General features: G+C 26.2%; 1 protein-coding gene across 1 annotated transcript in view; it reads left to right on the top strand.

Annotated features, from left to right (window-relative positions):
* The window catches only part of LOC136968617 (suppressor of lurcher protein 1-like), a 64,763-nt gene extending 49,959 nt beyond the window's left edge, over positions 1 to 14,804 (top strand). Inside the window, exons 3-8 of the mRNA XM_067262613.1 lie at positions 7,807 to 7,997; positions 9,432 to 9,470; positions 11,276 to 11,444; positions 11,703 to 11,902; positions 13,755 to 13,802; positions 14,187 to 14,804. Coding sequence (XP_067118714.1) covers positions 7,807 to 7,997; positions 9,432 to 9,470; positions 11,276 to 11,444; positions 11,703 to 11,902; positions 13,755 to 13,802; positions 14,187 to 14,260 — 721 coding nt within the window. The 3' untranslated portion in view covers positions 14,261 to 14,804. The remainder of the gene's footprint in view (positions 1 to 7,806; positions 7,998 to 9,431; positions 9,471 to 11,275; positions 11,445 to 11,702; positions 11,903 to 13,754; positions 13,803 to 14,186) is intronic.
* Positions 14,805 to 15,215: the final 411 nt, after the last annotated feature.

The following is a 15,215-nucleotide window of genomic DNA, read 5'->3' as shown; positions in this document are numbered from 1 at the left end:
TTTGATAATTCAGAAACGGATTGGCAATATGGCTACTCATTAATGATCGAATCAGCATTTTCTCAATCAGTAATAATCGATCAAAACTTATTAAACCATTTGGCATACCATCCTTGGTACTGTACATCAACATTCTAAATATCCCGTCTACTTCGAATATCATAACCGCTAATATCGGCATGAATATAAAAAGATTATTAATCCAATTAAGACTCAATAAATATTCATTGTTTATTAATAATACTTATTTGGATTTTACCAAAGACAGTGTTATTGGTGCAACTCAAGTGACTATTCTTTGAACCATCTACTAACAGAGTGTCTAAAGGACTAAATAAATACCATCAAAAATATGAAATTAAAGAACTAATATCTACAAAACAAAATCAAGACTTTAGAACTAAACTAAACAATCTTACGTTAAATCAAATGTATAGAATTAATGGTTTTTTTAATCAAATCGCTAAAGAATTAAAAAATATATGAAAAATTAATAGAAATAAAATATCGTTTACTAATTAGATTACTTAAAGTAAAATATTTAAAAGTAAACTAATGACAAAATGTACTACTACACGATTATTGTAATGTTACTTGTGATCTTTAAGAAAGTGTACATCGAACGATTGTCATGTAACAAATGTATACTAATAAATTACTGGAAAAATAACCCCCTGTAACAAAGCTTAGCCTTAATGCAAATAAAATATTGATTATTATAATATAATGAATAAAAAAAGGATAAATACAGAAAGCGAATAACAAAACTCAAAAACGAAAATTCTCTTTCTTGTAAAATTTAAAACAAAAAATGAATTGTTTAAGTATAGTTGGTTCAAAACAATGATAAAATTGATTATATTTTACTTAGATGTTTACCCGACAATGACTTGGACAATGATGGATATCAGGTCACACAACACATACAACACCTGCATGCGAGTGAAACGATAAAACTGCAGGATATCAAAAATATTGTTAGTGGTGGATAACTCCCCCTTTTTATTCACTTTTTTAATAATTCTAAATTTCTTCTAAGTGCAATTTTAGATAAGATTCTCGTAAATATATCTGCTGGGTTACGTTTTGTTTTTAAGTACTCCATTATTTTGTCAATATATATAGTTGTTCAGAAAGTTTTATTACTTTTTTGCTTGGTTGTATGGCGAATAACATATTATTATGATAATAAATTAACACTACTACATCATTATCATTTGTACAAAAACAATCACAGCGAAAAACTGCTTAGGCGACCACCCGCATTCGACACCTGTCAAAATGGGCAAAAATTTCTGGCACGAATAGTTTATACGTAGAGTCTTAGTATAAGTTACCCGTATTAAACGACCCCCGCGTAACGCGACCGCGGACATCGATTTTTGGTCCGAAACGACATACAACAACTGTAATAAGCGACCATTTCCGCGAATATATCCGGTCTAAACTATCGTTCGAACCCATCCGAACAACGTTTCCCCCTACTAATATAATGAATTAGTCTAAACTCTTGTTGGAACCCACTCCCCCGCCCTTGAAATTAGGTGCAGGTATTAATGAATTAGTCTAGCAACAAAGGAAATTCATTTCAGTTTGTTCGAAATTGCCCGAAAAACGAAAGAAATGCAAAGTGCTGTCGTTAGAAGATGGTGTTAAAGTTATCAGAGAAAGTGAAAGTGGTTTATCACAAGGGCAATTAAGGAACTGTGGGAAAACGAAATTTATTTTACCGTGGACCTACAGTATTTTCCTTAGGGGTATAAATTATTGTACACGATACAATTAATCGGCTGATAAAATTTATTTATTTATTTTGAAGCTCATACACAGTACACGCGCGATAAATAGTTTCTGTACCAACCTACCTTACTTCCACGATATTTTTAGAAAAAGAATATCCAAGTAATTTTCGCGCGCAAAATATTCAAAAACAATAAACGCATTAACGCAAAAATCAGTTTTACAGGCAACCTTCCTCTTTCGATTCCGCCATTGTCATTGGACAATCGCGGAATGTAATGAAATCCTATTATGAGAAAAAACAATAAAGTCGCTTTATTATTAATTACTGTAATAAGAAAATATGAAATATTAAACAAATACAGCATTTTTGAAGTTAAATAAGATGAAACTAACGAAAACCAAAACCAAAGTGATGGAGAGATACGACGCGCTCGTATGTCGATGACGTAATACACGTAACTGAGGAGCGAGCGAAAGGAACCGAGTTGAATTAAGTCGGAGAAAAAAGTGTGCACTATAATCGAGAAAACGCGAGTATTGTATTAATGTTTAAATCTGTCATAAAATCACGACGATTCCTGTTAATCGAGTTATCCGATAGGAATAAAATACAATACCAATATAGCTCTATCGTTGAAAAAATTCGCTTATTTTTGCCCACTTCGAGTTTTGCTTAGTGCAAATGGCTAAAAAGTGCGCAAAATATGTACGGAAATGCGGTATTACGGCACCATCTGTATTGGACGACCAATTTTTGAAGGAACCGTGGGTGGTCGCCATAGACAGGTTTTGCTGTATATACGTTACCGGCCAAACCCGATTTCGGGCCAAACTAGTTTGTCCTACGCGTGTCAGGTCAAACTAGTTTGTCCTAGGCCGAACTGATTTATGTACTATAAATAGGTGCCAGTGTAAAAAAAATGATTTTGTGTAATTCGAAATGCCACCACAGTACATCCTGTAAAAATAAATAAAAGATAAAATATTTTATGTTACGTTAAGAAGCACAAATAAGTTCATTTTTAATGTTAGTTTGACTCTAAAAGTTCTTTTTATTATTTCGTTTGAATTTTTGAAAATATTTCCGAAAGTTAATTACCTTTAAAAGTGCATGGCTTAATTTAAAAAATACAAACTGATAAGTACTGATTAGCTTATTTTTATTTTACAGTTTTGTGTCACTTCTAGTCAATACCGTTTTTGGTTAATGTTACCCTAGGTATCGAAGATGGTGGCTCGTCTATGATTCCAGCAAACAGAAGAAACAGTGGGGACGCACGTTCTAACCTAACCTAACTTATTCTAATAAATTACCATAATAATTAGAATAGGTTAGGTTGGGTTAGAACGTGCATCCCCACTGTTCCCTGTCTTCCGATTGCTAGGATCGGAGACGAGCCGCCATCTTCGATACCTAGGGTAACATTAACCCCGTTTTTCATAATTAAGTAGACTATATTTGGATAAATATTGTTCATCTAATTGATTGCCTTTTAATTTTATTTTAACCATTAATATACGTGAATAATAATTCTAAATCAGTTCGGCCTAGGACAAACTAGTTTGGCCCGAAATCGGGTTTGGCCGGTAACATATCGGACATGGGCAAATGCGGCTCTTGCTGAAAGTGTTAATTTCTGTTTTTTATTATTATTTTCACAATTTTATCAAAATATGTTTATTAAAAAATTCAATATTTGTTTTATATTATATTTATATTATATAATAAAATGGCGGTACAGAACTGCGGTATAGAATAAAAAAGTACAGACCCGCGGCTCCCATGCATTTTGCAAAACATACATTTCGGCTGCCACTGAACTTTTGCTTGCCCCTCCCTGATATATATATTTTCTAAAATCTTGTTTTCCTCAATGTAAAGTAAACTTTTTTGAGTAAATAATTTAGAATTTATAGAGCTTTCCACATGTGATCTCGATTTTCGTCTATCTAACTCAGTTCTCGAGATTAACGAAGGACAGACCACAGTGGGAATGCGTAGGTGCGCAATTTGGAAATTTTCATAGAAATTAATATTTAAAAAAATAGGTAAATAAATCTAAAATGATGTTTTTACATCTTTTAAACTGACAGATATCAAAATAATAATTTATTTAATTGAGATAAGCTTTTTTCAAGTTTTAACAACGTTAGTTTAAAACTTTTTATCGACATCTTATCGCAAAGATAAGCTCCTTGTTAAGGAATGTCTCCTCTTCCTCTGCTTATTACTTTATTAATTTACTTATAACCAAGCTTACACTTCTTACTTAATATTTATACTCGTACTATTTTTAATTATATGCTCACGCTTATATACGAATACTTCAAAAACATGTGACACATTTAAACAACAAAACTTCCGTAATAAAGTCTCGAGACAAATACGTTCTTAGTTCTTATTGAAAGACGTGGGCTTGTTCCCTCGCTTTTTTCCTCTTTCAGCCTTGATTTTTAGGAGAAAAAAGTTGTTTACGTATTAAATGTAATATTTTTGATATTATTTTTTTTGTTATTTAATTTTTCTATTTATTAATGAAATAAATAAAAAAAATCGATATAGAATATAGGCCTACACAAGTTCTTCGTTGACGCATACGAAATTAAATTTTTCCTATATTAAATATATACATCGTGCTATTTTATTAATAAAATATTGCTAATTAACTACTTAATTAATATTTAATTTGATCTTAATTACCGTAATTTAATATATTTAATAAATAAATTATAAACGCACGCTTTTTCTTCAAGAAATATTCTTAATTTTTTATTAAAATTATTTAATTTTTTCGTGGAATATTCACAGAATAATATATATTTAAACTGGTAAAAATTAATTTTAATTAATTACTAATCGACATATTTATATAAATTTCAATAAAATATAATAAAGTTTACTCAATTTTTATATTTTATTGTTTAAAATATAAAAAAATACTAAATAAAACCTTGTTATTTATTTAAAAATTGTTATATTAATAATTTTTAAACGTTATCTTAATATATCGCTAGTTTAAATATAGCAAATTATATTAAGATTTGGCAATTATAACCATTCATCTGGTGCTAAAGGTCAAGATATAGATATACCCCAGCAAAGAATATAATTAATTAATATTAACTCGCATTCACTTAATTTTAATATAAATAAGAAATTAATTACAAGTATTAATCTTGATATTTGAAATGATTGCGAAGGCTGTTGTAATTCCATTACGAAGAGAAATACTGTATATTAATATACTTCACTTGTTTCTGTAATTTTATTAGAATGAAATAAAATCTTTAATGTTTTTCTTTTATTTTTAAATTTATTGTCAAATTTTTAGAGAGAAATATTTAAATATTTGAATGCATTAGGGACATTACTGGCAATTTCTAATTAAAATGAATTAAATGAGTGAATGAAAAAATATAGTTTTTGATGATTAATTGTTATAATGATGTGTAAATGGTATGTCTTTTTCCTTTTTTTTCTCTAGAATAATTTTCAATTTGTTAACACAAATAGTAAATTATTCTAGTATTTATCACGTATTATAAATGTAATATTTTTATCGTTAATTGGTAAAGAGTCTAGGATTAAAGCGGGATATGAAATGACTCACTTCGTTTTCTCAATACTCGAGATAACGGAGGTTCTAATGTAAGAATGATAAAATATAATAAGACTTGGATTTCTGTAGTCTATGCATGTTACATAGAAAGGCCAAAAAATCTCTATATAAAAGATTATTTCCTAAACATTCCAGTTAGAGAATACCTCTAAACAAATTCAACGTATCTTAGATTGGACGTGAATTTGTAAATAGTGTAGCATCCCAGAAGTCCAGAATAAATGATAATTCACTTTGAGGAAATTTCTCTAAAAGTTGAAGATACAAAAGCATTCTTCGGCAATTGCTTTAATCATTTCCTATCGTAGAAGCGAAGGTCCCCAGATGAACGTGGAGATACTTTCAATTGCATGTTTATGAATTTTGTGTCATTCTACACTTACAGTTAATTTCTTTGTGATTGTCATAAAATTTAAAAATTCCGAAGTTCTTGCTGTTGAAGCCAAAGACTTTATGTCTCAATATTTAATGTCTGTTTGGAAAACTTTCTAATAATGAGAACTTTAATGTGTTCGATGAATACAGATAGAATTTGCAATAAATCGTCTTTTTTATTTGAAACCGCGTCTGTCTTTCTATTTTGTTTATATCACACATCGGCAAATAAAAAAGCGATTAAGAAGGACGTAAAGAAAAGCGTTGTGTCGATTGCACTGCATAAACAAAAAAAAACTGCAATAAATTCATTCAATTTTCTTTTGAACTTCAATAAATCCTTTTCAATATCAGTTAATGAAATTGGAAGTGCTTTGCATTCATTAAAATTAATTCATTGTAATCGATATTTTATTTACTTATTTTCTTTCTACGTGTTTTCCTCTCGAATTTACTAATGTTTTATTCAACAGCATAAAAACATTATACAATATGAACAATTAAATGTTTAAAGAAGAACGAATGATACGAAGTTCTTAATACACCCACAGTTTTTATATTTTATAATTAAATTTTAAGATTTTAATGATTTAATATTCTTGTATTTTAGAAAGTTTATTATGTACTAATTAGAGAACGGGCCAAATTCTTATTATTGTAAAGACTAAATTTCTATCTTATTTAAATGTTTTATTACTTGCAGCAATTATTGAAAAGAGATCCTTTTTCAACTCCAATGCGTTATCGTAAATTGCTAACTTTCTCACAAATAGCACAGTTAACCGAGTTTTTCGATGTCCCGTATTTATTGTAATTTGAATATTTTTCTTTGTTCCTGAATACATCATAATATTTAATTCTTTTTAAAATCATTAAGTTCTCTGTTTTAAAGTCGTAAAATATTAAGGAATATTTCGTTATTTTATTTTAGAATAAATTACCATTTTAACTCTAAAAGAGAAATAACAATGAAAATAGAAAATTTTCGAATTTTTTAAATATATTTATGGACGAATTTAAATTTATTAAAACACTCTTTTCAATAAATTTAAATTCATCCATAGTAAATCAATATCCATTCGTGATTATTCAAGTATTATTCATTCGTGATAAAATAATATTTAAAAAGTTTATAGTTTACAACGAAAGAACCATTAAAAAACCTGAATTTTTTTAAATTCAGAGATAATTATTTTGTAATCTTAATTTAATAAAATTTTTAAAAATTGAATATTGCTGCAAATTTTTTCTTGTCGTTTAAATTTAGAAGATTGTCCTCTGAATTTTTCATAAAATTATATTGTTACAACATATTTTTTCTACAGAAAACCCTTTTAAAAATGTTTATATCGGTTTAATCCTTAAAACTGGTCTATATTCGTACGAATAGATAAAAATTGTTAGCGCTACAAGAGAAGGGAGGAAAAAAACGATTTTTATTATAATACTCTACTTAAATTATCTTCGCTTCTAGAAAATTACAGTTTAATAACAAAGGAAATTAAAGGAAGAAAAATCCATCAACAAAATCATAGTAATCAAGAAACACAAAGCGATTCAATCTGCGAAGTCATCTTGGTGTCTGACAAACTGATGGTACTTAAATCGAACGATAGTCGCTACGTTCTACTAGTTCTGGATATAAATAATACTTATCATTTTATACACAATAATAAATGATTATTTCCTTCGTTTCTCAAATAGTACAGCGACAATTTTTCAATGGTTTTGTATCCCAAACTGTCGATCGCGACTTACTAACCTTTTTCTGGATAATTTAATGATATTTTACTATAATTAAAAAGTGTTAACATTGGAAAAAGGTTGGAAAAAATTAATTTAATGAATTTATTATTTAATTACGTATAAAGGAAAATCATTACTTAATACAATAAGAGGAAACACTTCCTTCTATAAAAAGAATAATAATAAATATAATTTTTTAATAGACTTAGTTATGAACTTTGACATTAAGAAAATGCCATATCATTCAACTATTTTCTTATAAATATAATGTTTTTAAATTTACTTTAAAAAATAAATAACAATAATGATTTAATTTAAATAGATGCGAAGGAGTAGATTCGTTAGTAGTGTTTATTACTGTCAATGGGCAAAAAGAACAAATTGATAATTTCTGTGGTAATGAGTTGCCAGCTCAGTTAATGTCAAACGGTCCTACCATGACAGTTCAGTTTCGTAGTTATCATTCCTCCAAAAATGTCAAAGGATTTCGTGCAATTTATAGGTTTGTAACAAGTAAGTTGCATCTATTTAATATTTTATTCGTTTAAATCTCCTAACTTTATAAATAAACCAAATTTATTTATTTAATTATTTCCTTCCTAATTTTTTATTTTTTCAATTATTTTATTTTGATAACGTTAAATTAATTAAAACATTTTACAATTAATTTGTTTAATACTACTTTGTTATTAAAATTACAAGATTTTTTTAAAAATCATATAATACGAGATATTTTTATTGTAATTAAGTTAGAATTATATTTATTTTAATTTAATTATAATTAGAACAAAGTTTGTAATTGAAATGATGGTAATTTCTATATTCAAAAATAGGAGAATTATTAAATATTTTTAGAGAAATAATAATAATAAAAATTGCGGAAAATAAAGGAATTTTATGTTTATTTTCTCGTAGTAATATCTTAATATACATTTTTATGGCTGTTGATAAGAGAAGCTGAAAAAAATAAAGAAAGTAGTTTTTGAAATATTCAAAAATATATATTTTAGAAATTATCCTCTTTATTATTTAGTGACTTTTCTTTTTAAAATGAGAAAATTGGGAAGTGGAAATATGAAAATTTGGGAAAAACTGGAGAAGTAGAAAAAATCAAACAATGAAAATAGAAAAATATGAAAAATGGAGATGTCCATAATAGAAAAGTGTAAATTTTGTCCTGTTGTTAAACTTGAATAAATAAATTGCAAAATAATATTTTTATTTTAAGAACGTTATTTTTTAACATCAAAACTTTAGAAGGTAATAAACAAAAAAAACTTACTTTATTCTAGAAAATTATTTTCTCGCTGTTTAATTAAAAGAGCGAGAAAATGATTTATTTAAAATTGTAAAAAAATGAATTAGATTAGAATTATTTTTTACAATTTTAATTTATAAAAGTTTTGCTTTTAAATAATTGCAAATTGTAAAAATACTTTAAATATATTACAATTTATTTCAGAAAAATATTCAAATAAATTTTAGAAACTGTTATATATCTCCCAACCTCTTTTATTTTTCTTATATATAATAAAGAAAATCGTTTATTATATATATACCTCGCCTGGTAAAACGTTGTTTCTCTTAACCTTTTTATTCAGTTTATTATTGTAGAAGAGTCGGCGATCCACTAGTTGACAATGTGAAGTTTTAGCGAATGGAATTTTTTTTTATTTTTGTTTATTTAATTTTTGCTTTATAAATCGAATAAAAATAATTAGTTTATTTAAAATATAACTTTATTTTTAAATATTTAACTAAGAATAATGAATTTGAAATGGCAAACCTTTATTTTATTCATTTATTGTATTATGTATCTTTGTATTAATTTCAACTGTCTAATCTAAAAAGAATAACAAAATTTATTAATTACAATTTTAAAATATTATTATTTAATTTTTTAAATTAATAACAAAAAATACAAATTTATTTTTTACTATATTACAGATTTTGGTATGACAGCTGGAAGGCAAGATTCCAAAATAGGTAATTATACGAAAAAACATGTTACAGTTAATAAATTTAATGCATTAATTCCATCATTTGTATGCCTTACAAATTATTTAATTAAAATATATTGTAATAAAAACAAATTAACTTAAAGAAATTTTAATGTTTATCATTCACTTAATGACTACTTGAGATGCAAACAAGAACGTTTGCAATTCTCTTCGTAGTCGAAACTACCATTAAAGATATCTCAGAAAATAAGATAAAGAAAAGAAAAAAAATTACAGATATTGTATCTTTAAGACGTAATTAATTTATATTCGTAACATTTCCCTCCTTTTTTGTATATATAAATTATATTAAAAAAAAGAACACTGCTCGATGAATTGGATCCTTGAAAATAATACTAATTACGTTAAAATATCTCTTAAAATTTACAAGAAATTTTATAGTTTGTACCCCTGTAACGAGTAAGTAAATTTAATTGAATTTAATGTCTTTTATAAGTGTTTTTTTTATAAAAATTAAATTGAGATTTTATAGCCTTTCAATACTTTATAGACTGTAAACGTTTTGATATAGTTTACACTTGTTTTATGGTGTTTTTTTAAGTTAATAGCCTATTTTGAGAAATTCCAAGTTATTTGGTCAGTATCCCTCAGGGTATTAACAGTTTTTTAAAGAAAGGTCGAATGATAGCTTTTATATCTGATAATATATAGCATTTACTTTAACTTTGTCACCATAAAAAATATTATCGCAAATACAGTACGTAACTCGAAGAAATCTTTGGAAAAATATAATAAAATTTTTAAATTTTTGTAAATTATTTTCTTTAAAGTGTTTAGAGTGACAGTATTTATTTTTTGACACGTTAGTTACATCAATGGTGCCGTTTATTTATGTGTTATGTATTTTTGACTAAATATATGAAATTTTTAGAACTATTTAACCTTTAACCCTAGAAAATAATAGAAATGCGCAATTTTAACAAATTAAATAAGAATTTTAGAAAATTTATGTGTAATTCTTTACTTTTCGTACTTTTAGATAAGAAATTCAGCAGAACTAATTAATTCAAAAGTGTTATTAGTCCGCTCGAAATTCTTGTTTAATGTTTAAAGTACAATTAATTTGAAGTTTTTAGCATAAATGTTAGATAATTCGAAGCTAGTTGATCTCATATTTCGAAAAAAGAAGGTTGCATTTAGTAAACTGGTTTATAGAATTTCGGGTAATCCCTGAAATGCACGTACTGTAAACGCCTGGGACATCGTCACGTGTTTTGCAGTTTTTGTAACATTAACGTCCAGGTTGCGGAGTTTTTACTGGTATCTGAAGTGGAACGTATCCAAGTTTAGCTTAAAAAGTTGAATTTATTAAAGGAATAAAAAATAAGTGCAGAGGAAATGTGAAAGAACAGGAATTCTGACGAACAACTTTCAGCGAACTATTTTAATTTTCATAAATGGATCGAGCTTTTTTAAATTTCCCTGATAATATTTGGGCAATATTAATAATTCTTCTTCTAACGTTAATTATTTTATAAAAAATTAAAGTAAAAAATATATTTTATTCTTAATCTTATTATCGAAGCAATTTAGATTTAAATTTTCTATAAAATTCAAGTTTAGTTTTTGTAAAGTTAAAATAATGTAAATATTACTCTATAATTTATAAGCGAAGCAATTATATTGATTTGTAAGAAGAGACAAACATTCGTATAGAGCATATTTAATTCATTGCTAATTTTTTAAAATATAATTCATACCTACGACGGGCTGTTAAGCTACTGTGTTGTAGGTTAGGACGTTTGTTATTGATGTTACTTTATCTTGCAGATTGTCGTCTCAACTTTAATAGTACCGAAAGAACCAACGGTACATTCACATCTCCGAATTGGCCCGGTTATTACCCACGAGATACCGAATGCCATTATTTATTTTATGGCAATGGAAGCGAACGTGTCTACATAACTTTTGCTTATTTTGACGTGGATGGAATTCCTCCGTAAGTAATGATTTTTCCTTGGCTACAAATTATGTTTTTACTGAATATATATAGATTCTTTATAATTACCGGTATATAAATCAATCTTGAGACATGTAGAATTTTATAAACAATCAAATGTTAAAAAATTACTTGTAACTTAAATTTTAAAGATACTTTTAGCGTTTTTTTAAATAAAATTTTTGAGAAAAAATGGTAGAATATTTTTTTTATATATTTTAATTAAAATAATTGACAATTTTATTATATACTTTCCAGTTGTGAGAGCGATAGCGCTAGTGATTATGTGGAATTTTCCAATTTTCGCACGGTTGATAGAAAAATTCCGAAACATTGTGGTTCTAGAAAACCAAAAGTTATCGAATCGGATGGTGATTTCTTTCGTGTTACATTTAAATCTAACGATAAGTTCGATGGTACCGGATTCGAGGCCTTTTATCAGTTCAGAAATTACAATGGTGAGTAATTATATATTAGGATTTTTAAATAGAGGAAAGGACACTGAAAACTGAACAATTTATTGTCTTTTTTATTGCATTAATGATTTTACTGATGTAAATATATCATCTAAGTATTAGAATTATACAAAACTAAAAAATATTCTACATTTAATGAACTATAACGTGACTTTTGATTAGATTTTCAAGCATATTGTTATAATTCTTATTAAATCTTCTATTGACGTTTGTTAAAATTCTTATTGAATCTCCTATTAACAATTGTTAAAATCCTTATAAATAAGGATCTATAGAGATTTAGCAATATGCTTCGATAAGATACTTCTTAATGAATGATATAAAATGAATGTAAAAATTCATAAGAGAAGAACAAAGAAAACAAATTTTTAAATTAATATATAAATAATTAACCAGGTTAAAATTGTTTTACAAAGTAAATTAATAAAAAAATGAACAATTTATCCAGTTTCACGCCTTTTATGTGCTGAATATGTCTCTAGACGATACGATTGCCTACATTTGTTAAACAAGTAGACGATCGTATTCTCTAGAGGCATATTCGATGCAAGCAGCTTGAAGGTGGCAAAACTAATATGTAATGTCTACTAATAATACTAAATTTAGTATATTGAATGCTGTTTGAAGTTAAACATCACTCCGCAAATCAAGTCACTCCCAAGTATAGAAGTCTCAAAGGCATCCGAAAGCTATAAATCAAATAAACTAGTAAAAAAAAGAATAAAATAGATTCAACTTCTTCTTTTTCTTCTCCTTTAATACACTGTTTGAAATTATTTTTAAAGAAGAGAGAGAAGTTGTAGTTTTAGAAAAATTAAACTGAATTTATCAATTTCTTCATTTGATCATCTTGGGAGAGAGATCCAATCAATTGTAATTGTATCTGGAAGTACCGAATCAGACATCTTTATTTTGAAGAGTTCAATGTGCTTGGAACTTTCTGGAGGTTATTCACTCTTTCATTAAATTTAACGTTATCTTCTTTCGGTTGAAGTTAATCAGATCCTTTCTTCGATTATTGCAGATAAATTGTACCTTTAGTTGCATGGTCACTCCGGAATTCCACGATATTGGGTATCATTGTCAATAAAGAATTGTATTACTGGGAATAACCTAAATGTATAAAATTGCAAGACTTTCATGCTTTTCAACTAACTCAGTCACCAAGAAACCTGTCCAAAACGGAACCTATCTAAACGGGAAAAATTCTTCCGTTAAACAAAAACTAAACCTGACAAACCGGAACTTGGATACCGTACGAGTCCGGTTTACGCAGGTTCCATTGTAATACAAAAATCAGCATATATTTTTTAAAGTAAATTAAAATTATTGTTTGTAGCTCGAGCTTCACTGGTTAGTTTTAACTAGTGTAAAAAGATATTTTTTGTCCCGTTCAATTAAAATAAGAAGAATCAACAAGAATTTTCGCTAAACTTCAAAATGATATCTCCTTGTTAAAGTCAAATTAAACGTAATTGAATTTCTATTTAAATTAATTACATTTAATTGATTCATCGGAGATGAAAGGATCAATTCCTTGACGTTAATTGATTTTTTTAATTAATGTGAAGTAAACTGATTTACTATAAAGTTTTTGAGATAAGGAAGAAAAATTCCAAAAATAAAATAAAATAAATTCCAAATTAAAATTCTATAATATTAATAATATTAAATTAAAATTCTTCATAAATTATTAAAGTAGAGAATTTATAGAAAATTAAAGGAAAAATCGCAAGAAAATTAAAAATTTTTAAAGTTAGTTTAATTTTCATTTTAATTTAAATAATTATATTTATACGCTAGTTTATTTTATTCATTTTTTAAATTTATTTAGATCCATTTACTATCAAACGTGTAGCTACAACATCGGGAGTAACGCGGTGTAAGTATTGTATTATTTTATACTTATTAAGATTTAATATTTAAATATGTATAAAGTAAATTACTATATTTTTACGTTTATATAAAATTTTACGGATTATTTTAACGATAAATCAACATCCACCTTCGTAACAAAGCAGTTTCAGAAGTTAACCAATAAACATTTACGTACTAAAAGTAAAATGAATGCTAATTGGTTAATTTCAAATTCCGATTTAATGGTCGGCTGTGAATACAAATTTTGATTTTTCACGATTTTATTACTAAGTTTTTTAAAATTTTAATTAAAAATCTGTTTAAAATTATTAAATTTATATATTAATATTTAATATTTAACCATTTCTTGATAATTAATTAAATAAAAAAATATTTATTTTTTTCTTAGCTTTCTATTTGATTCACCAGATGGCAGCAATATTCATATCCACCATTTTTGCTTTGGCAATATTTAAAATATAAAGCCGTAAGACGAAATGAACCATATCCAAGAAAAGAAATGTGAAATTCAGAGAAGTATAAATATTTTCTGAATAAGTAAAAGAAAATATCAACAGAATTGCCTAAGAAGTTATGGACTAAATCACTTTGTTATAAAGGAAAAACAGTAACAAAATGGCGATGCATACACGAAACTCTATTCACTTTCTTTACATTTAACGCTTTAATTTACTTCTTAAAAAAATTAATTTTTGCTACGAAAATCCACTGCCAAATATTTAATTTTTAATTCATATCAATTTTTTGCATTGATACATAATGAAGCATCGCTATAATTTTAAGTCTTTTCTATGTTTTTAAGCCGAAGAATACGCAAAAAATATTCATAATATTTTATATTCTTAAAAAATACGAATTATTATTATATAAAATAATTTTTTCTTTCTATAATTTACGTTTTAAATCACAAATTATCACTCTAAAAATAAAGGCATTGTAATATATAGTTATATATATATTAAAAATAGTTTATAACTTAGCACAAAATTAATATGAGTGTTATATATCAAATAACTTTTTCCATTTTCTATAAAAAATGCTATAAAAATAACTGATTATATTATAGTTTTAAATATTATCATCATCGTTATTACATCATATATAAAAAAATTTTCCATTAATTTATATTATAATATTTAAAAAAGAAAAATCCTTCACTACAGTTGATTGTCATAATCATGGCGATAAAATGATTATAAAAAATGTTTTAGAAATAAAAAATTTTTTATAACTATGTGTAAACTTTTACTTTTTTATAAATTATTATTATTATTTCTATTTTACTTAAATTAAATAATAATTTCTAGCCAAGAAAGAACTGATCTTAGGGCCTCACTTACGAGGCTACAACTAGAGCCTCGTGCCTTTAAATTTATTATTATTTGGTGGAAGGAGAGGGCCTTCTTATATCTTACAG

Source organism: Centruroides vittatus, unplaced genomic scaffold (assembly GCF_030686945.1).
Source record: "Centruroides vittatus isolate TY-2023 unplaced genomic scaffold, ASM3068694v2 contig_150, whole genome shotgun sequence".
Taxonomy (NCBI): Eukaryota; Metazoa; Arthropoda; class Arachnida; order Scorpiones; family Buthidae; genus Centruroides; species Centruroides vittatus.
The sequence above is the reverse complement of the archived record's forward strand: the minus strand, read 5'-3'. Positions and strand labels throughout refer to the sequence as shown.